The sequence below is a fragment of the Copadichromis virginalis genome, linkage group LG3 (genome assembly GCF_057382275.1).
Source record: "Copadichromis virginalis isolate Kocher_CV1m ecotype Utaka linkage group LG3, C_Virginalis_male_GT1.1, whole genome shotgun sequence".
Lineage (NCBI taxonomy): Eukaryota > Metazoa > Chordata > Actinopteri > Cichliformes > Cichlidae > Copadichromis > Copadichromis virginalis.
The window spans coordinates 62,159,406-62,181,196 of NC_140620.1; the positions used below are offsets into that span (position 1 = coordinate 62,159,406).

Sequence of the window (21,791 nt, forward strand, 5' to 3'; positions counted from 1 at the left end):
GGAAGGAAGGGGGCCGGGGACTGGTGAGTGTCAGCACCACAGTCCAGGATGAGACAACGAACATCCAAGAATACATTAGGAAGATGGCCCCAACTGACCGAGTGCTCAGTGAATACCTCAGGCAGCAGAAACCCAAGAAAGAGGAGGGAGACGAGGAACCATCATGGAAGGACAGGCCCCTGCACGGTATGTACCACCGGCAGATAGAGGAGGTGGCTGATATCCAGAAATCCTACCAGTGGCTGGACAAAGCTGGACTGAAAGACAGCACAGAGGCACTAATCATGGCAGCACAAGAACAAGCTCTGAGCACAAGATCCATAGAGGCTGGGGTCTATCACACCAGGCAAGACCCCAGGTGCAGGCTGTGTAAAGATGCCCCAGAGACAATCCAGCACATAACAGCAGGGTGCAAGATGCTAGCAGGCAAGGCATACATGGAACGCCATAACCAAGTGGCCGGCATAGTGTACAGGAACATCTGTGCCGAGTATAACCTGGAAGTCCCGAGGTCAAAATGGGAGATGCCCCCAAGGGTGGTGGAGAATGACCGAGCTAAGATCCTGTGGGACTTCCAGATACAGACGGACAAAATGGTGGTGGCTAACCAACCGGACATAGTGGTGGTAGACAAACAGAAGAAGATGGCCGTAGTGATCGATGTAGCGGTTCCGAATGACAGCAATATCAGGAAGAAGGAACACGAGAAGCTGGAGAAATACCAAGGGCTCAGAGAAGAGCTCGAGAGGATGTGGAGGGTGAAGGTAACGGTGGTCCCCGTGGTAATCGGAGCACTAGGTGCGGTGACTCCCAAGCTAGGCGAGTGGCTCCAGCAGATCCCGGGAACAACATCGGAGATCTCTGTCCAGAAGAGCGCAGTCCTGGGAACAGCTAAGATACTGCGCAGGACCCTCAAGCTCCCAGGCCTCTGGTAGAGGACCCGAGCTTGAAGGATAAACCGCCCGCAGGGGCGTGCTGGGTGTTTTATATATATGTATATATATATGTATATATATATATATATATATATATATATATATATATATATGTATATATATATATATAACTGATTGTATCTGCAGTTTACAGTGAGCACTGAGGGAAGTCAGAAGTGGGTTTAAATTGGGATTCTGGGTAAAAAAGGGGGTGTAGGAAGTAGATTTAGGACATTTCACATTTCACAGGTGCTGTCTTAGAGCTTTATTTATTTGTTGTGGATAGAAGTAATTATGACAAAATAATAATGAAACATTGAAAACATAAAACCCGTTGAGGGGACAGATAGGGTTGGGCAATTGAAAGGTTTCATTTTGTTTAGCATAATCTCTTTTGTTATATTTTAGCCTTTTAACATGCAGGTAAACTTAATGGGATAAATTAGGAATTATGTCGTGTTTCTTAGGAAACACGAAAAGGGGGAGAACTGTCATGTAATTAATATATTCTTAGTGCTTATTTTCTAATTATATTGTTTTATGTACTTTAATAATGAAGGTTTGTAAAGCAAGGCCACTTTTGACTCACAAACTAAGTGCTCAGCCAGACTGAAAAACAGGAAGTTAGTGTAGAAATATACAAGCATATTAATAAATACAGGAAGCCAGATAGAAAAAACAAACTTGTACCATATAAGGAGTTGTTGAAACTGTGTGACGTGTAAAGTACCAAAATAACACCTATATGAGACACATTTTTAGCTTCTAATGTTAGAGATCCTACAACTGCCATTGGGCCCATCTGATCTCTTCCAGAAGATGATTGAATAAAGAATTATAAATGTTTTGACCACTATGAGTCGGGTTTTCTCTGTTCTATCATGGGGATCAAAGAATCGGGTTTTAATACCAGTCCACTGCTGCCACCTGTGGCCAAGTGCCATAGCCTACTACTAGATGAACTTGTGACACACATCTGCAGTAGAGGCTGAGTGGCTGCTCTTACACCTGGAGCATCCAAATTGACCCACAAACACGCTGAAAGATGCAATGCCATCAATGTGGATTGTCCAGACTGAGAGACCTCTTCCCTCTGACCCCTCCCCAAACCCTCAAACCCTCCTACCCACCTCGACATACAAACTCTGTGTGGCTTCACGTGTTCTGTTGATGTTTACATGATCGAAATAACTTGAACACAAACACAAACAAACAAAGAGGAAGACCACACCGGAAGGAAACAACTACAAGTCCCAGCATCCTCTGTGTTTAGGGAGCAGCAGTGAAAGTGAAAGCAGGAGGAGGAAGGTGGAGCTGAGGCAGGTGAGTGTTAACATGAATATGTTTCTTCTTATGACATAAAATAATTCCACGCTGTACACTGACTTCATTTACTGAGGTTATATTTATCGAGTTTTTATTTCCTGATGTTCGTATGTGTCATACGTATTCCAGTCGCCAATTCTGAATTATAACTAACATTAAAAACACATTTAAGGAGGAGAGAGAGCAAAAAATTTCGATTAACATCTGATGTTTGGGTTGTAGTTATTACAAATATGGTCGCAGCTGTGGTTCAGGTTAGAGTGAGTGTCCATGGAATAAATGTAAGTTAGTGAACTGGAAACATGACTGTGTTCAAACGTTTTTTCCTTTTTATAATGAGTCTAATCAAAGGTGGACAGAAGTATCTCCACTGTGACTTTTCTGTGTCACCATCAGAGCTTCTGCACAGTGTTTCTGGGGCAGATAACATTGCAGCATTATGGAGACATTATGGAGACAAAAAGAAAAGCGTCTGGACTTCTTTAAGTTAAACTTAAAGAAGTCCAGACGCTTTTCTTGGACTGTTCAGTGTTGAGTCTCATTCACACACTCCCTCAGACTCTTCACACACACTGATTTGCTGACATAAACACACTCCTGTGTGCTTCACACACACACTGAGGACCATCTACAGACTGTGAGCTCCGTCTTCTTTGTCTTTGGAGCCGAACTCTGACAAAGTTAGGAACAAAACTTTCTCCAGCGTGTGAACTTTCCTCCTAGACTCAGTCTGAGCAGTCAGACCACATATTTCTACAGCAGCACATGAAGGTGTGGCTCACACACACACAGGTGAAGGAAACAGCTGCAGTATTAAAAACTGCTTCACTGTCTACAAATATATGAACTGAATGTTTCTTTCAGGCTGTAAAAACCTTATTTATCCTCCATTACAGTCCTGCATTCAGAGCATTACTTCTGTTATATTAGTACATGTATTTTATTCTGATGAACACATGAAACTCTGAGCTGGATTGAATCCATTGAATCAGAGTCCAGGACTCAGACTAAACACACTGAATGTGTCCTGAGCTCGGCCGCTGTTCCACAGTAACTGCTGTCAGAGTCACTGTTACTGAGTTAGCTTAGCTAGCAGAGCAGCTAGCAGTTAGAGTATGAACTCTGTAAGCAGTCAGCTCGGTCCTGGACGTTGTTACTGACATAAAGCTGCTCTCTGCAGCCATGTTTGACCTGCTGCTTTGTAGGACTACAGTAATGGAGGATTTGGAGGCTGAACTGGGCTCTGTGACACTTTTTGTAGTGAACTGATGAAAGCTGCGTCTCAGATGGATGTTAGTCCAACACATCAGACACGACCTCTGCAGCTCTCAGTTGATGTGCACATGAATGATTTGTGTTTCCTCTGCAGGTGAAGGTAGAAAGTGTGTGTGAGCTGATGTGAATTGAGCAGCATGGATCAGTGTGAGGACAGAGAGGAGGGAGTCCCTCCCTCTAAAAGCACTCTGTGTGGGGAACATGAGAGCCAGACCAAAGCTCAGAGGTGAGATGACCATCTCTAACTGTCCATGACTCTTCTCCATGTCACAGCTCAGCACTCACATCACTGCTGCATCATTATTCACAGGAACCCGCCTGGACCTCCACCCAGAAGTGTGTCCTCTAAGAGCAAACGGGTGAAGCATTTCTTTCGTAATTTAGGGCAAAAAAAGTCATCTGACAAAAAGTAAGTTCATGTCAGTATTAAAATGTTTGAAATTTTAATCAGCTTTTTACTATTTAACGATTTAAATAATATACTATTTACATAGTTTATACTTTTTATGTAATGTATTGGTCACATTGGATGTGACACATGTTCACATATTTTTAGCGTCAATGAGAAACCATCCAGCTCTGTGTCCTTAAAGAGTGACCGGTCCAATCATCGATTCATTGGTTTTAAATCCCAGCCTGTGTCTGCTGCAGAGAGGTGAGCTGTTAGTAACAAGAACTCTCTGATTTAAATGATTTTGATGTTTCCTGGTTTCTAAAATGCATCTCTGTAGCAGAGCAGTGTCTCCAAGGACACACAGGCTCAGCTGTAACTGTCAGTTTATCTGGTTTAAGACACATTTGGACTCAATTGGCTGTTTTTAACTATGTATTTTAATCAGAGGTGTAAATCTAGACCTCACACATCTGGATCCTAAACTATGATAGAAACAGCTGCTAGCAGTGGGTAGTTTGACTTTGATACGCTGCTCTAGAAAGCAAACAAAGGTTTGTGCAGCTCCTCTTCAGAAAAGTGTTCAGAGAGCAGCTGCTGTATTAGACAAAGGCTCGTCGTGTGAGCCCAGATGTGTGTAACAGCTGGATGAAGGAGAACCATCACAGTCACGTCTCCATCCCGCCTTTATTAATGAACTTCCTGTTGCTTGCAGATGACAGGAACACAAAATGTTTGTGCCACGTGATGCTGCAGGATTTGTTAACGTGTCCATGATGGTAACATCTCCTCGTCTAACTGCAAACACATGAGCGCTCCTAACGGCAGCTATCACAGCCACACAGGCAGACTGTGTCTCACTGTTGCATTCAGGGACATTTGTTTTCCTGTAAAAAGCTGAACTCTAATCTAAGAGGACTGTTACTGACAGGAAACAGCTGCATTATCTGCAGTCTGTGTGATCACAGCTGCTTCAATCACTTTATCAGAGAATTGATCATTGAATAAAACATGTTTGTGTCTGCAGAGGTCAGAGGTCACAGTCTGCAGGATCCAGCTGTCCGTCTGTGAGGAGTGATGGGTCCAAAGGTCAACCTCCACACTTCAGTGCTGAACCTGAACCAACGAGGTCAGAGACCTGTGATGACTCCTTTACATGTTTGTGTTTTCCCAAAGAGGCAGCTTTATTTCAGCTGTGAACATGCAAACAGCAGAAATAAGGAAACACAACTGTAGGTTTGCAGTGAATGAAGCCTCAGCTCGACGCTCCACTTTGTCCCTCTTTTCCTTCTCCAAACAGCCACATCAGGAGTCTCTGATGGAGTTTTAAAATATTTAATTACAAATGTCCAAAGATGGGTTCAGGATACCTGAATCCACAATTATTAAAGCTAAAATAGTTCACAGGGTTTGGACTTTGTTAGGTGACGAGAGAACATCAAAGTGTTTTTTATCTTTAAACAGTATTTTTATCACTTCAGTTGCTCTCACAGCCCTGTTTGTTATTTTAGTAAGTAAGTAAGTAAAGTTTATTTATTAAGCGCTTTTCATAGACAGGTAGTCACAAAGTGCTGCACACAGAGATTAAAATAAACAGTACGATAAATAGCAAAATGCACAATATACACAATATAGAGTTTAAATGTGAATTAAAAATATAACAATGTAAACAGCATTGGTCAACAGAAAGCTTGTTTAAACAGTAAAGTTTTTAACTGTTTTTTAAAGGATCCCACAGAGTCAACCAAACGTAGTTGTAGAGGTAGACTGTTCCACAGTCTTGGTGCCACAGACTGAAAGGCTCCGCCCCCTTTCGTCTTCAGACGTGTTCTGGGAGCAACATACAAACTCTGAGTCTGTGAGCGGAGACAGCGAGCAGCAGTGTATTTAGTGAGAAGCTTGGATAAATAATCTGGGGCCATTTAGTGCTCTGTACGTTAAAACAATCATTTAAAACGAATTCTAAAATCTATTGGGAGCCAATGTAAAGAACATAAAATAGGAGTGATGTGAGCTCGCTGGGTAGAGCGAGTTAGTAGTCTGGCTGCTGCGTTTTGTACAGCTTGGAGGCGAGAAAGAGATGATTTATCCAAGCTGGTAAACAGGGAATTACAATAATCTAAACGCGATGACACAAATCCATGGACAATTTTTTCCAGTTCAGCTAAGGAGACCATATGTCGCAGTTTAGAAATATTCCTTAAATGAAAGAAACAGGAACGAGACAGAGACTTTACATGTGAGTCAAGGCCCAAAGAAGAGTCAAATATTATTCCAAGATTTCGAATATTTGGCTCAGCAGAAGAACAGAAAGGGGCAACAACTTGACTGATTTTAGAATATAGATCAGGAGGAGCTATGATCATGGTCTCTGTCTTGTTCTAACAAGGTAGCTGTTAGAAAGCCAATCAGAGATTTGAGTTAAAGCCTGGACTAGGGTGGACAGCCTATCCAGCTGATGAGGCTTAACCAGAGCTCTTATGTTTCACTCAGTGCTCCCACCAAAGACCTTGGAGGACACATTAGTGTGATTTAGATTTCATTGGTGTAAACACCAGTCACACAAGCTAACCCATGGAGGCAGCAGCAGGCTTTGTGTTTGGTAAAGTCTGCTGGCTTAAACTAAGAGAGTTTAGTTTGTTGGCACAAAGAGCTGTCAGCTAAAGCCCCGAATGCACTTTGAATACAGACGAACTGAGAAAAACACTTTAAATACAGCAAACAGTCAAACTGACCACATGTTTTTCTGCTGATCATCCACAGCAGTACGTTTAGCATTCATGCTAGCAGCAGGCTATGACTAGGGTTGCCAACTCCATGAGAAATAAATAAGGGACACCTCGTGGCCAGGGCCGGGCGACCCAGTTGTCTTCACCCTTCCCAGTGTGGTGAATTTTCTAGCTCTTTTTTTGTGTGTGAAATTATTTTTTTTAACCCTTTGACTTGAATTTGATTTAAGTAGATGTGTATTCTTTGTGATATGAACACATGTGAAACAAATGATCATTTAGCCATTTATTTTTAGCTCAAAATGACAACATTAACACATAAAACAGGTCTCTTTCTTAAACAGAAGCCTGTCATGCTTAACTTTTGAGAATATAAGTAAATCTTTCTTTAAAAGCACTCTGTCCTGCTTAACTTAAAATAATAGAAAACAATAGAAAGAAAAATATTCTTGTAACAGTGCACATTTAGTGCATTTAGTACAATTGGCTTCAGCTGAGGTATTATTTCAGCTTTTCTAATGCTAATCAGCTGCTCCTGTTTGTAAACCCGCTTGTTCCCATGATTACGCATCTTAACTCATCATCATTATTCATCTATGTATTACTTTTATGTATTAGTCATCTATTTGTTGTAATCATCTATCCTTGCAGTCGTTTATTACACAAAATAAATTATATTATCACACTTCTGGCCACATAGCGCTGATATTCACTGCACATGCCCATATTAACTTTTTCCAGCCAGGTGTTTTCCTTTTCCCATTCTTCCCTTTCTCTGAGGGGAACAAACATTGCTGCTCTAACGCTGGGCTCACACTGTGCGGTTTAGGCCCATTTTGAGCCGATTTTTGAGTGATCGGACCGATTTTGGCCTTCATCGTGTAGTATACGTGGGGTAACGAGAAGTGATTAACACCTCACGACCAGCTCCCGATCATCAATCGCTCGTGAGCCGCTCACACTGCTCGCGCGCAAACACGTAAACGCCGTGAAAAAGACGGAGCAGCACGGCTGTGCAGCGTGTGATCTGGACACAAGCGATGGAGGCACAACTTGTAGAACTTTGAAAAGCTCATCAGAGCCTTTTCGATGTGGCCTCACAAAATTATCACGACCACAACAACCGTGAAAATAGTTGGATCTACATCGCTGCTAAATCACAGCTGCCTGATCATGTTTTTCATTAGCAATTTAGCAAAGTTGATGGTGGTGGTGTGTCTGTGTGAGTGAGAGACAGAGCGAGCGACAGATTTTCTGTTATAACCTTCATGTTATGGAGGCACAGTGTGAGCACTCAGGTCGCATCTGAGCATCGGGCGGTATAGTGTGAGACCTGCATCGTGACCTACCAACTTCTAACCCCTGCGAGTCAATCGTGCAGTTTGAGCAGGAGCTGAATAACGCGACTGAAAAAATCGCAGTGTCTGCCCAGCTTTAGGTGTACTGTCGTCCGAGACTTGCACCGCAGAGTCGGCGTTTGTTCCCCTGTTGGCCATGCTTCTTGTTGTGGTCATCTGTTGTCTTCCGGTATTTTCTCCGTAAGCGACCTTTCCTCGACCAATGAGATGAGCGGTAATCTGAATTGTCATACTCGAATTGTCATAAGTGTGCTGTCAGCTCATTGGTCACAAAGCAGGAGAGGGGCTGGGAATTATGTTTTCCAACAAAGCGTTAATTCCATAAACATTTATAGACTACTTTTGATTCTCACTGTATTACGGGACAAAGTGCGTCCCTTATTAGCTCAATACGGGACGTGTACTTTTGTTTCTAAATACGGGACGATTCCGTATTTTAAGGGACGGTTGGCAACCCTAGCTATGACTGTTAGGGTTGCCAACCGTCCCTTAAAAAACGGAATCGTTTTTTTGTAGAAACAAAAGCACACGTCCCGTATTGAGCTAATAAGGGACGTACTTTGTCCCGTAATACAGTGAGAATCAAAAGTGGTCTATAAATGTTTATGGAATTAACGCTTTGTTTGAAAACATAATTCCCAGCCCCTCTCCTGCTTTGTGACCAATGAGCTGACAGCACACTTATGACAATTCAGATTACCGCTCATCTCATTGGTCGAGGAAAGGTCGCTTGCGGAGAAAATACCGGAAGACAACAGATGACCACAACAAGAAGCATGGCCAACAGGGAAACAAACGCCGACACTGCGGTGCAAGTCTCGGACGACAGTACACCTAAAGCTGTGCACGATTGACTCGCAGTTGGTAGGTCACGATGCAGGTCTCACACTATACCGCCCGATGCTCTGATGCGACCTGAGTGCTCACACTGTGCCTCCATAACATGAAGGTTATAACAGAAAATCTGTCGCTCTCTCTCTCTCTGTCTTTCTCTCACACAGACACACCACCACCATCAACTTTGCTAAATTGCTAATGAAAAACATTGATCAGGCAGCTGTGATTGAGCAGCATGTAAATCCAACTATTTTCACGGTTGTTGTGGTCGTGATAATTTTGTGGGGCCACATCGAAAAGGCTCTGATGAGCTTTCCAAAGTTCTACAAGTTGTGCCTCCATCGCTTGTGTCCAGATCACACGCTGCACAGCCGTGCTGCTCCGTCTTTTTCACCGACGTTTACGTGTTTGCGCGTGAGCAGTGTGAACGGCTGTGGTGACACGCTCACGAGCGATTGATGATCGGGAGCTGGTCGTGAGGTGTTAATCGCTTCTCGTTACCCCACGTATACTACACGATGCACGATGAAGGCCAAAATTGGGCCGATCGCCAAATCGGTCGCATGACTCAAAAATCATCTCAAAATGGGCCAAAAATCGCACAGTGTGAGCCCAGCATCAGAGCAGCAATGTTTGTTCGCTCAGAGAAAGAAAAAAAGGCTGCAAAAGTACAGGGAGGAATGGGAAAAGGAAAACACCTGGCTGGAAAAGTGCACGATAACACCTATAAAGCGCACTGCACTGTGTGCCGGCGCACTTTTTCCATAGGCATGCTTCTAATGGTGGGCACATGAAGAACATGAGGGGCGTGAAAGCTCGGGGAACCCTAAACCAATTTGTTGTCCACCAGGCCACGGCAGAAGCAGATATGGTATGTAGACACTGGTTTGTTTTTAAACCCTCTGGTTAAGGTTAATATGGGCATGTGCAGTGAATATCAGCGCTATGTGGCCAGAAGTGTGATAATATAATTTATTTTGTGTAATAAACAACTGCAAGGATAGATGATTACAACAAATAGATGACTAATACATAAAAGTAATACATAGATGAATAATGATGATGAGTTATGATGCGTAATCATGGGAACAAGTGGGTTTACAAACAGGAGCAGCTGATTAGCATTAGAAAAGCTGAAATAATACCTCAGCTGAAGCCAATTGCACTAAATGCACTATATGTGCACTGTTACAAGAATATTTTTCGTTCTATTGCTTTCTATTAATTTATATAATTTTAAGTTAAGCAGGACAGAGTTCTTTTAAAGAAAGATTTACTTTTATTCTCAAAAGTTAAGCATGACAGGCTTCTGTTTAAGAAAGAGACCTGTTTTACTGTGTTAATGTTGTCATTTTGAGCTAAAAATAAATGGCTAAAGGATCATTTGTTTCCCATATGGTCATATCACAAAGAATAGAATATGCATCTGCTTAAATCAAATTCAAGTCAAATGGTTAAAAAAAAATTTCACACACACAAAAAAGAGCTACCACACTGGGAAGGGTGAAGACAACTAGGTTGCCCGGCCCTGGCCACGAGGTGTCCCTTATTTATTTTTCAGGGAGTTGGCAACCCTAATGACTGTCCACTGAGCACCAACACAGGTAGGAGTGAGCAGTGATGAAGCAGGACTGTGGGCAAGTTTGAGCTACAATCCTATTGGCTTCTCAGTTTCTCCAAAGAAAAGGGGAAAAATTCTTGGTGTTGTGAAGATGTGAGTTGGTCTTGTTGTCGTGGGGCTGGAAGGATGCTGGCAGTGAGAGGCTTTTCATACAGTGTTCAGTAACAGAATGAGAAGAAAGCCACTGCACATGAAACAAGGTGCTCGTAGAGTTTGTTTACTGTGTTTGTGCCACAATGTCAGATCAGTTGTAGGTTCACACGCAGACTTGTCCAGTGAAACCAGTGCAAGTACTGCAGTACAGAGCAAAGACTAAGCAAGCCAGGAGAGCTCTCCAACTTTCTGAAAGTATCAGGATATTTGAGTGATAAGAAAAAGTGGATCATGCAACAATGTCCCTCAGCACACAAAACAATCAAAGCAGAATAAATATAGTGTTTTAGATCAAACACTTACAGGGACCTGAAGAGAGAGAACCAACAAAATGTCATGGCTAACAGAGGAACTCAAGCACAGACTGAGTTCTGACAAACAAAAAGGTGACAGTTTATTTACCAAAGGGGTGAACCACAGTGCTCTATATATGCACAGTGAGTTGGGGAGGGGGTCCAGGGCTCCAGGGAAAAGAGGGAAGGGAGTCCACACTCACTCCTCTTCTGTCACTCTTGTCCTGCTCTCCACTCACACAGCCACACACAGGAATCACAGGTAAGCGTCTGTAACCAGGTCCGGGGAAATATTTACTCAAAGTATACACAAAGTTAACCCAACTGGTGAATTAAAAGAGAGATTTCTTAGCAAGGAGCTGAGATCATGAACACAGGAGGGTCAATGTCCCAGCGACAAACTGCTCCATGCCGCAGCGTTAAATGGTTACCGGTAAGCCCAGGTGAGTCAGCAACAGGTGGTGTAATCATCATAACTGTGTGGACCAAGAGCGAGAGGCCATTACAAGCTCCACCCAGGCAGGCAAAACGCTAGCAGGAGAGAGCAAAACATAAAACCTAAAAAGCCATCATGAGCCAGCCAGAGAGACACAGAGTTTATACTAGAAGAGAAACCTGCTCATCTTCATCATGTTTGTTTAAATAGAGAAAATCAGAAGTCTCTGTGTGTCAGACCACGGCTCTACACAGACACTTCTAAGCTGCTTCAGAGTGAACTGACCCAGATAATCTGCACACAGCGGCTGTAAAACAGTGAAAGTCATAACTGTCTCTCTGATGGAAAGCTTTTATTGTGAAGTCAGGAAGTCTGCAGGAAGTGTTGAGTTTGTATTCATCACTCAGTGTTTAATGAGACAGGCAGACAGGAAGAGCAGCTCATTAGTGTTGATGAAATCAAAGGAACTGTGAGGAACTGCAGTTTGGTCACATCTGGATGTTTTTCACTGACAGTAAATGTTTTTAGTGATAAAGAAATGTGTTCACAGAGAGAGGAAGAGGAGTGGTGTTTGTGATGAGGAGCAGCTGTCCTGCTGTGCTTTGTGTCAGGACGTCCTGAAGGATCCAGTCTCTACCAGCTGTGGACACTGGTTCTGCAGACAGTGCATCTCCTCATACTGGGACCAGTCTGCTTCATCGGGAGACTCCTCCTGTCCCCAGTGTGGAGAAAGATCCAGAAGCAGAGCTGGACTGCAGACAGCCAGTCAGAGCAGCTGTGTACAAAGTAAGACTGAACATCTGTCTGCTGATGGACTCATTTCTGAAAACTGGACTTCTTGTGTTGTTCAGACATTGAAGAGTTTTCTTTCTCTTTAGTCTCATTGTTTTTCTTTCTTTCAGCAGATGTTGGTCTGCAGGAGGTTTTAGATGAACATAAGATCAGTCTGAGGAGGAGATGTGAACGTGTGACTGAAGGAAGTGATGAAACAGGAAGTAGAACCCTCCTCAACAGGATCTACACTGAGCTCTACATCACAGAGGGACAGAGTGAAGAGGTTCATACCCAACATGAGGTGAGGCAGCTGGAGACAGCTTCCAAGATGGACGCCCTCCATGACGCTCCAATCAGGTGCCAGGACATCTTTAAAGCCTTACCTGACCAACAGAGACCCATCAGAGTGGTTCTGACCAACGGCGTGGCTGGTGTTGGAAAAACCTTCTCAGTGCAGAAGTTCACTCTGGACTGGGCAGAGGGCTTGGAGAACCAACATGTCAGTGTGGTGGTTCTGCTTTCATTCAGGGAGCTGAACCTGATCAGAGATGAGCAGTACAGTCTTCTGGAGCTGCTCCATGTTTTCCATCCAACATTACAGAAGGTCACAGCAGAGAAGCTGGCTGTCTCTCAGCTTTTGTTCATCTTTGACGGCCTGGATGAAAGCAGACTTTCATTGGATTTCACCAACAGGAAGCTGCTGTCTGATGTCACACAGAAGTCATCAGTCAGCCAGCTGCTGACAAACCTCATCCAGGGGAATCTGCTTCCCTCGGCTCTCGTCTGGATAACTTCCCGACCCGCAGCAGCCAATCAGATCCCTCCTACATGTGTTGACAGGCTAACAGAAGTACGAGGCTTCACTGACGCCCAGAAGGAGGAGTACTTCAGGAGGAGATTCAGTGATGAAGAGCTGTCCAGCAGAATCATCTCCCACATGAAGACATCCAGGAGCCTCCACATCATGTGTAGTATCCCAGTCTTCTGCTGGATCACTGCTACAGTTCTGGAGCACATGTTGACTACAGAGCAGAGAGGAGAGCTGCCCAAGACCCTGACTGACATGTACTCACACTTCCTGCTGGTTCAGACAAAGAGGAAGAAGAACAAGTACCATGAGGGACGTGAGACGAGTCCACAGGAGCTGACGAAGGCTGATAGGAAAGTTCTTCTGAAGCTGGGGAGGCTGGCGTTTGAACATCTGGAGAAAGGAAACATCATGTTCTACCAAGAAGACCTGGAGCAGTGTGGTCTGGATGTGACAGAGGCCTCGGTGTACTCAGGAGTTTGTACAGAGATCTTCAAAAGAGAGTGTGTGATCTTCCAGAAACCAGTCTACTGCTTTGTTCATCTGAGCATTCAGGAGTTTCTGGCTGCTGTCTACATGTTCCACTGTCACACCAACAGGAAGACAAAGGTGCTGAAGAACTTTTTGGGAAAAAAATACAACAAGTCCTCTCTGGATGATTTCCTGAGCAGAGCCATGTATAAATCCCTCCAGAGTGAAAATGGCCACCTGGACCTGTTTGTTCGCTTCCTTCATGGCCTCTGTCTGGAGTCCAACCAGAGACTCTTAGTAGGTCTGCTGGGTCAGACAGAGATCAGTCCAGGAACCATCCAGAGAGTCATCAACAACCTGAAGGAGATGAACAGTGATGAAATCTCTCCTGACAGAAGCATCAACATCTTCCACTGTCTGATGGAGATGAACCACCTCTCATTATTTCAGGAGATCCAAGAGTTCCTGAAGTCAGAGAACAGATCAGAGAAGAAACTCTCTGAGATCCAGTGCTCAGCTCTGGCCTTCATGCTGCAGATGTCAGAGGAGGTTCTGGATGAGTTGGACCTGCAGAAGTACAACACATCAGAGCGGGGACGACAGAGACTGATTCCAGCTGTGAGGAACTGCAGAAAGGCTGGGTGAGTCCAGATGTGATCATTAACATCATTGATCAGTGTAGGTTAGTAGTTTAATTTTGAAAATAAAATCAGATTGTAACCACAAAGTGTTTGTGTCCGTACGCTGCAACCTTCCACACCATTCCTTTATTGTACAGACTCAGCAGCAGCTCCATGGATCCCAAATCCAAGAGTGGAGAACAGATTTGAAGTGTGTCACATCCATGCAGTCACAGCTGTGTCCACCATGTTTCCACTGATATTAATCCTGTTCAATGACACGTTTCATATCAGTGAATATGTTCTTTAGGACGTCCACTGACATGTTTAAGTGTCCTGCTGGAAATCACTCAAATCATCCATGAAATCCATGAAAAATCCTTTTAGTGTTTCTAACTTCACCCTCTGTCCTCTCTCTCTCTCCATCCTCCTCACTGCTTCTTTCACTGAGAATCACACAAACATCGTATTCAGCTACAAAATAACACAATAATATCATCTGATGATCATTATTATAAGAGCAGGATCCATATTTGATATCAGAGTAACACACTGCTTGGTTATGTGCAGTCATCATCAGTGACTGTGGGTCAAACAGAAGCTCTCTGATTGGTTGCTGACCTTGGTCACCTGTCCACTCTCACCTGTTTGTGTTTGCTCTCTCTTTGCTGTCTCCATCCTCTCTCTCCTTTCTCTCCCTCTCTGTCTTTGTACGTCACTCAGGTCCAATGGAAACAGTGACATTTACAAACCAATCAAAGACAAACTGATCCATGTCAGGTTATAACAATATTCAAAGTGAATACAGGCTGCTGCTGGACACAGACAGGTAACATCATTTTGACTTGCTGTCACCTGGATCTGGACTCATAAACACTGAAGCCCTGAACAGGAATACAAATCATTTTCTGCCAACTAGCGACACAGCAGCAGATAATGGCTCAGAAAGCTCAAATGAGCCAATCATTTCTGTGTTTAGTTCCCCTGAAATCAGATCTGATATCAGCAGCTCTGAGTTCATTCATCATTATTGTCCAGTGATGAGATTTCTGCTCCGTTTGGTAACAGTCAGCAGGTTTTTCCTGCGTGTGGACGTGAACAGTCGTACCTGACAGCAGGTAGCAAACAGAGATCATCTTTCCAGCTGGAACTCTTCACTGAGCTGAACTCATTCAAAATGTTCTGGAGTCAAAACAGGAAACAGTCCAAATGTGTGTCTTCACTCTGACTCTGGATCAGATCTCAGTGACAGACTGTGGACATTATGGAAGCCTAAATGTGACACCATCTTCCTCCTTCATCTGCAGATTAAAGCCAAACAAAGATTCTCATTAAAAGTCTGCAGGTCTGAGAGAGACTCAATCGTTGTGTCATGTCAAACACAGTAAGAGGAGCTGAAGCACAGATGTGAAGAGCAGATTCATCAGATTATGACCTCACTCTGTTTTGTCTTCATATACATTCAGTCTGTGTTTATAATGCAGATTTTCTGCTTTTATAATAACACATTTTATATTTTCTATCATCACAGACTGACTCACTGTCTACTCTCAGAGTCTCACTGTGAAGTTGTGGCCTCAGCTCTGAAGTCCAACCCCTCCCATCTGACAGAGCTGGACATCAGTTGGAATGATGGCCTCCAGGATTCAGCAGTGAAGCTTCTGTGTGCTGGACTGGAGAGTCCAAACTGTCGACTGGAGACTCTGAGGTGAGTTCACTGACTGCGGCTGTTGTTGTTTTTCTATATTTCATGTCTTTGATGTTTGAAACTTTCTTTAGTTCCTAAATGTTCAGGATGTGTCTGAAGACAAATGTGAAGAAGTTTGAGTGCTTTCAGAAATGTTGTCTTTCCAAACGACTGAACAAGAGTTTTTCCTTTTGGCTCCAAACAGAAGTGACAGACTTGAGCAGGGTTCATTTAAAGGCTGACAGAAGTGGAGTGGTGACGGGGAGATGTTTGACAGGACAGTGTTTCAGCCTCCACAGGTTCATGTTGTGCTCCATCAGTCAGTGAAGATGAAGTCAGTGCTGATGAGGCTGTAGAGTGTGTGAGGGATGTGAATGAGGATGATGAAGATCTGATGATAGCAGATAAAAACAGGCTGCAGAGACTTTGAGCCATACAGGGCACACAGTGTGTGTACAGAACAGCTGAAACCATTATGGAGGCCTCACTGGGATATGGAAGCATCACAGTACAGCTTCATTGAAGCTTTAAAGTCTCTGATATGAAATGAGAAATGAAGCAGCCAGAGCTTTTTCATGAGTGGAAATCCACTGTGACTGTGAGCTGCTGCTACAGCCTCCAGATTAGCCAGCAGCTCATCCTGCTCAACATTTCCTCACCAACTTTAATGGAAGTGTGATGTTTTCAGCTGGAGTGATGGTCAGGGTGGCCTCCCTCTCCTCTTCTTCTCCTCTTCCTCTTTCATTTGTAAAGCCACCTCTGCTGCTTTCATTCATTTGGAAGTCCTGTAGCTGAGTTTGGGAGAGACTAACAGCCTCGGCAGCAGAGGGGAGAAAGGCTGTAACACCACCACTTTACTCTGTTCTACCTGTCACATCATTTTATCAGGAAACAAATATGCTCATGTTTTTACTATGTTTGTCTTGAAGATGTAAGAAGATCACTGTTAAGTCTAATTGTTGAATGTTGCCATTGTGTTTCTTAAATTTGTACAGTCTTAGTTCAAGCAGTAGGATCAAAGCCATTCCTTTGATCCTGGCCACCTCTCCAACCACTCTGTGCTGGGGGAGGTTTTATTGTAGATACATCCTATCTGAAAGATCTGTTTCTTTTGATGTAAACTTCCTGGGTTTACGACCCTTTGGTCAGCAGGAGGTCTGACACACACACACACACACACACACACACACACACACACATTCTCACATAACACACACACTCAGTGTATACATTTACATACAGTCCTTGGGCCCGTTCTTCGTACGTCGCTTACTACATCCAAGATCAAATGACACATCCAAGATCAAATCATCGCGCTAACTCTGAGCTCGCTATTCCGGTTCCCCGAACACACCTGCTGTTGACGATTAGTACAGCTGGATGAAGTAATGTGAGATCACTGGGTGGCCCAACAGGGGCTACGCATCGATAGTAGAAACATTGATCGGCAACCCTTTGATTGGTCGGCGAAAATGTCGAAGGAGCGCGCTCGGTATTCTTCGGCAGCAGAGCAAGAACTCTTGAGTGAGGGATTTCAGGAGTTTCAGAGTCTAATTAAAACGCAAGGGAACACTGCAAAGGCTGCAAAAGCAAGGAGAGAGGGCTGGCAGAAAGTTTCTGACAAATTAAACTCGTAAGTAATTTAATAATAACAATAATAATGGAGTGGATCTATATAGCGCTCTTCAAGGCACCCAAAGCGTTTTACAATGCCACTATTCAGTCACTCTCACATTCACACACTGGTAGCTGTCACAGCTGCCCTGGGACAGAAGCCAGGCTGCCATATCGTGCCATCGGCCCCTCTGGCCAACACCAGTAGGTGGTAGGGTAGATTTATCATATCACACTATATTATCCAATATTATATTACATTATATTATATTACATTATGTTATATTATATCCCCTTTCACATTAGCGCCACAACAGGACCCACTAGAACATGGGAACAAGTAAAAGTGAAATATAAGAATATTCTACAGAATGGTAATATTTATCACTTATATTGCTTTTTGTCTCTTGGACAGAGACCCTGAAATAATCTGTTTGTTTGTTTATAACAGCAACCAAGAAAAGGGGCAGCGCAAAAAAAGACAGGTGGTGGTCCTGCACCCCCTCGTCAACAAGTTGGTTAAGTGAATAATACCCTCACGGGAATATCGATATCTCTCTATGAGCACACTGTCGCGCTGAGCTAAAGGATCCTGTCTGTCCCGCAATATACGCTGGATTCTGAGGACTCTCCTTATCAATCTTGCACCTTCCGCAATGGGTGGCTCGCGTAAACGGACAGGACATGGCTGCAACAGGCTTCCCAAATCCACCTTCGCTTTTATAGCCGTGGTCTCCCATCTTGATTACGCGAAGTAATTTACAATTACTACTCTGAAATATGAATTACATCTGTAATAATCACATACATGTAATAGAATGTTAATAGTACATTTCCCTTTTTTAGGAAATGACCTGTATGTATCTGTGTGACATCAATAAAAGGATCAAGTGCTGCATTATCTTTAGTTACATTGATGTTATTTATTTATGGTGAAACAGTGGTAAAATATCGCTGTTGCTTTCGTATACATGAAGCGGACATACCTGCGTGGCCGCGATCTAATCCTGTTTACATAAAGTAAACCTGCTCCCGAGCAGGTTTACGCTTACGGCTCTGTTGCTATGACAGCAAGTCCCGGATGGGCTTCGAAGAACCGAACGATCCAGGATCACGCGAAATCGTCAACAGTCAAATCCGGCTAACTTACTTAGCGAGGTACGAAGAACGGGCCCCTTGTCTATGTAACCAAACGGGGTTGCAGGGGGAGGTGTTTTGTAAAGTATTGTTTGAAGTTTGTCAATAAAAGGCAGCGAGAGGAGGCCACCATTGTGGTCATTTCGACGTGCTGGTCACAGATGGAAGGGCCTCCCTTGCGCAAGAAATCGATCGAACACTGTTGCCTTGTTTTTCTTTCATGGGAATAAGTCCTGGATACAGCGGGGTCTGAGTTTAGACCCAACAATCACATGGTGCTTTTTATTATTGTGTTGGTTTGTTTCCTGTCTCTTGGATGGAGCCCAGCTGTGCGTGGCCCCTGGGCCTGTGGTCAGAGTGTGTGCTGGATAATCCGGCCCAGGATGAGGCCAAACTGACATGGGATGAAATGTCTGTCACATAATTGAGCTTAGTGTAGTTTCATTTCTGCACAATTTAAAAACAACCAAAACTTTGTTCTGTCTTTTCTATGTTATACTGTAGACTTTCTTTGATACTGTGTCCAAAAGGAGCAGCTTTTACTTTGAAGGGGAGGCGTCTCTGTTTCCTCTTCAGGTTGGATGATGGAAGCAAATTAGTAGCTGTGTCCCAAAACGTCGGCTGCATCCTCCAGAGGCTGCATTTGAAGGCCGATTACGTCACAGCCAGGCGATGAAGGCTGTCCGTATTTGTCGACTCCTTCAAATGTGCCCGACAAATGCGTCCTTCATTTCCCCGAATTTGAAGGATTCGTCGGGTGTGTCCTTCGTGGCCCACCATATCCCAGAATTCATAGTGCGGCCCAGCCAAATTTCAGCTGCCAACAATGGCGGCAGCTACTAAGTTTTCAAATTACTCTTATTAATCTTTCTGGGTCACAAAATAAACTTTTAACATATTTTCAGGCGAGAAAGTAGCTGTGTAAACTTCAAATATCTGCTTGGTTTATCAAGACATCGCATATTTGCAAAAGTGTGCCGACGTTTTCGGAGACGTCTGTTACCCACCCGCTCGCTAGCAAGCCGGGGGGTTCAATGGTCACTCCAGCCGGCGAGAGCAGCGGACGCCCGGCTTCATCGTTTTCAGACCCCGCTCTTTGGCTACTCAGGTTAAACATGATATATAAGTCACTCGGATAACTTAAAAATGTAATTGTTTGCCTTTTTTCTGTGTTTTATTTGTTCTGGAGTAAATCGGTTTGGCTGAGATCAAAGTTCCTCCGGGATTTTCACACAGCTGAATAAACGTTAAACAGGAAACTGATTAAACAGAAGTGTGAGACGGTCGAGAATTTACGCCAGTGTCCTGTTATATTTTAGATAGCAAGGAGCAGACGGCCGAGTTTATTAAACTCCACCGACACAGCGGTGACGCAAATCTGAAGGCTAGACCGTCCCATTTCACAGCCTCGCACTTCCAGCCTTTTCGGTCTTTGAAGGACCCGGCCCACGTAGACCGCGAATACCGGGTCCTCCGAAGGATGCAGCCGACGTTTTGGGACAAAGCTAGTGTGCGATGTTCTTTCAGTGTTGCACTTTGTAGACGGTCCCTGAGCACTGGTCTCACAGCCAGCTGCACATAGAGACCAGTGTTGTTAGTCCAGGTCAGAAGATGACTTGTTGGAATGAAAATGAGCTTGTAGTTTGTCTGCTTTAATAATGTGACTGGAAAAAGGTGTTGGACTTCAAATATGTCCATTTCTTTCACACTTCACCTTTAAAAGTGAAGCCTTGTGGTTCCTGGAAGGAAAAACACGACTTTTTCAAGTCTTTGTCCTGTTTTTATGATAAATGTACGACTTTAATGTGAAATATTCAGAGTTTTTTCTCTTGTTGTGTTTGTTTGAAGCTGCTTCCTGTTGGCTTCAGCTGTTTGGAGTTTCCATTTTCTAAACTTCTACATTCTGAACCTTCTTCAGCTCTGAACAGATGATGAAACACTGAATGATTTCAAGCTCACACTTTGTCTAATAAACTTACATCTTTCATTCTTTATACAGATTGAGGGGCTGTGGTTTGTCAGAGATCAGCTGTGATTATCTGGCAGCAGCACTGAAGTCCAACCCCTCCCATCTGAGACAGCTGGACCTGAGCTCCAACAACAAGCTGCAGGATTCAGGAGTGAAGCATCTGTGTGGTTTCCTGGAGAGTCCAGGATGTGGACTTGAAACTCTGAGGTCAGTCAGCATGTTTTAGTTGTGCTGAGATGAATATGATGTGAAAGTTGTGCTGACACTAAACTGCAGACATCAGGCTGATATTATACTGATCCACACTGAGGATCTTCATGGTAAAGTCTGTTTTCTTCTTCTCTGGTTTAGTCCATTGACTGCAGCAGAACAATGTTCACATTTCAAACAGTGAGACTCAACGTATGGCCCGCGGCCCACACGCGGCCTGCCCACCTTTCCTGATTCAGAGAGAGGGGACCCTGATTAACTGTGTAGTGTTCTTCCTCACAGTTCTAAGTATCAGACACAACAATGAATAATCCACAGCTGACTGTCTTTAGCAGGTCAAAGGTCACGGCACACAGCAGACAGTGGGAAATATTATAATTCTGATCATTTATCAGCACATATCCATATGTATAAAAACAAAGCTGACACTGTGAGACTTGATCAGAGGTGTGATCATCACAGCAGAGGCCTTTGTGTCAAAGTCACTGAGGATCAAACAGAAACACATGAAGCAGATTTTCCTGTTCTGGCTTTTTATAGCAGATAACCTTCAAAATATTCTGCAGTCCATCAAAAACTGAAGCAAACCATGAATCAACATGTGAACTGCCGGTTCAGATAGAGGGGGAGGAGGTGGAGGTGGTCAACAAGTACAAGTACCTCGGGCTGTGGGTGGACAATAAACTGGACTGGTCATGCAACACAGAGCACCTGTATAAAAAAGCCCAAAGCCGACTGTACTTCCTCAGGAGGCTGAGGTCTTTTAACATCTGCAGGAAGCTCCTGAGGATGTTTTACCAGTCGGTGGTTGCTGGAGTACTTTTCTATGCTGTGGTGTGCTGGGGGAGCAGCACAGCAAAGAAGGACTCATCCAGGCTGGAGAAACTGATCAGGAAGGCTAGCTCTGTGGTCGGCATGAAGCTGGACACTCTGGTGACAGTGGCAGAGAAAAGGACATTAAAGAAACTGATGGACATTATGGACAATGCCAGGCATCCTCTGCACACGGCCATTAACAACCAGAAGAGTCTGTTCAGTGACAGGTTGCTTCTCCCAAAGACAAGAACTAACAGACTTAAAAACTCCTTTGTCCCACACGCCATCAGACTGTTTAACTCCTCCCTGGAGGGGAGAGGGAGGGGAAACA

General features: G+C 43.9%; 1 protein-coding gene across 1 annotated transcript; it reads left to right on the forward strand.

Annotated features, from left to right (window-relative positions):
- Positions 1–3,632: 3,632 nt before the first annotated feature.
- LOC146716502 (protein NLRC3-like) lies at positions 3,633–20,660 on the forward strand. Its single transcript, XM_085452524.1, has 8 exons — positions 3,633–3,762; positions 3,847–3,945; positions 4,093–4,191; positions 4,955–5,056; positions 11,905–12,140; positions 12,257–14,048; positions 15,559–15,735; positions 20,465–20,660. Exons 1-8 carry the CDS (start codon positions 3,674–3,676, stop codon positions 20,658–20,660), a joined length of 2,790 nt encoding a protein of 929 aa, XP_085308650.1. The 5' UTR covers positions 3,633–3,673.
- Positions 20,661–21,791: the final 1,131 nt, after the last annotated feature.

Coding starts and splice junctions, on each gene's coding strand:
- LOC146716502 (XM_085452524.1), top strand. CDS start 3,674: ATGGATCAGTGTGAGGACAGAGAGGAGGGAGTCCCTCCCTCTAAAAGC. Junction 3,763..3,846: donor AGCCAGACCAAAGCTCAGAG/GTGAGATGACCA, acceptor CATTATTCACAG/GAACCCGCCTGGACCTCCAC. Junction 3,946..4,092: donor AAAAAGTCATCTGACAAAAA/GTAAGTTCATGT, acceptor ACATATTTTTAG/CGTCAATGAGAAACCATCCA.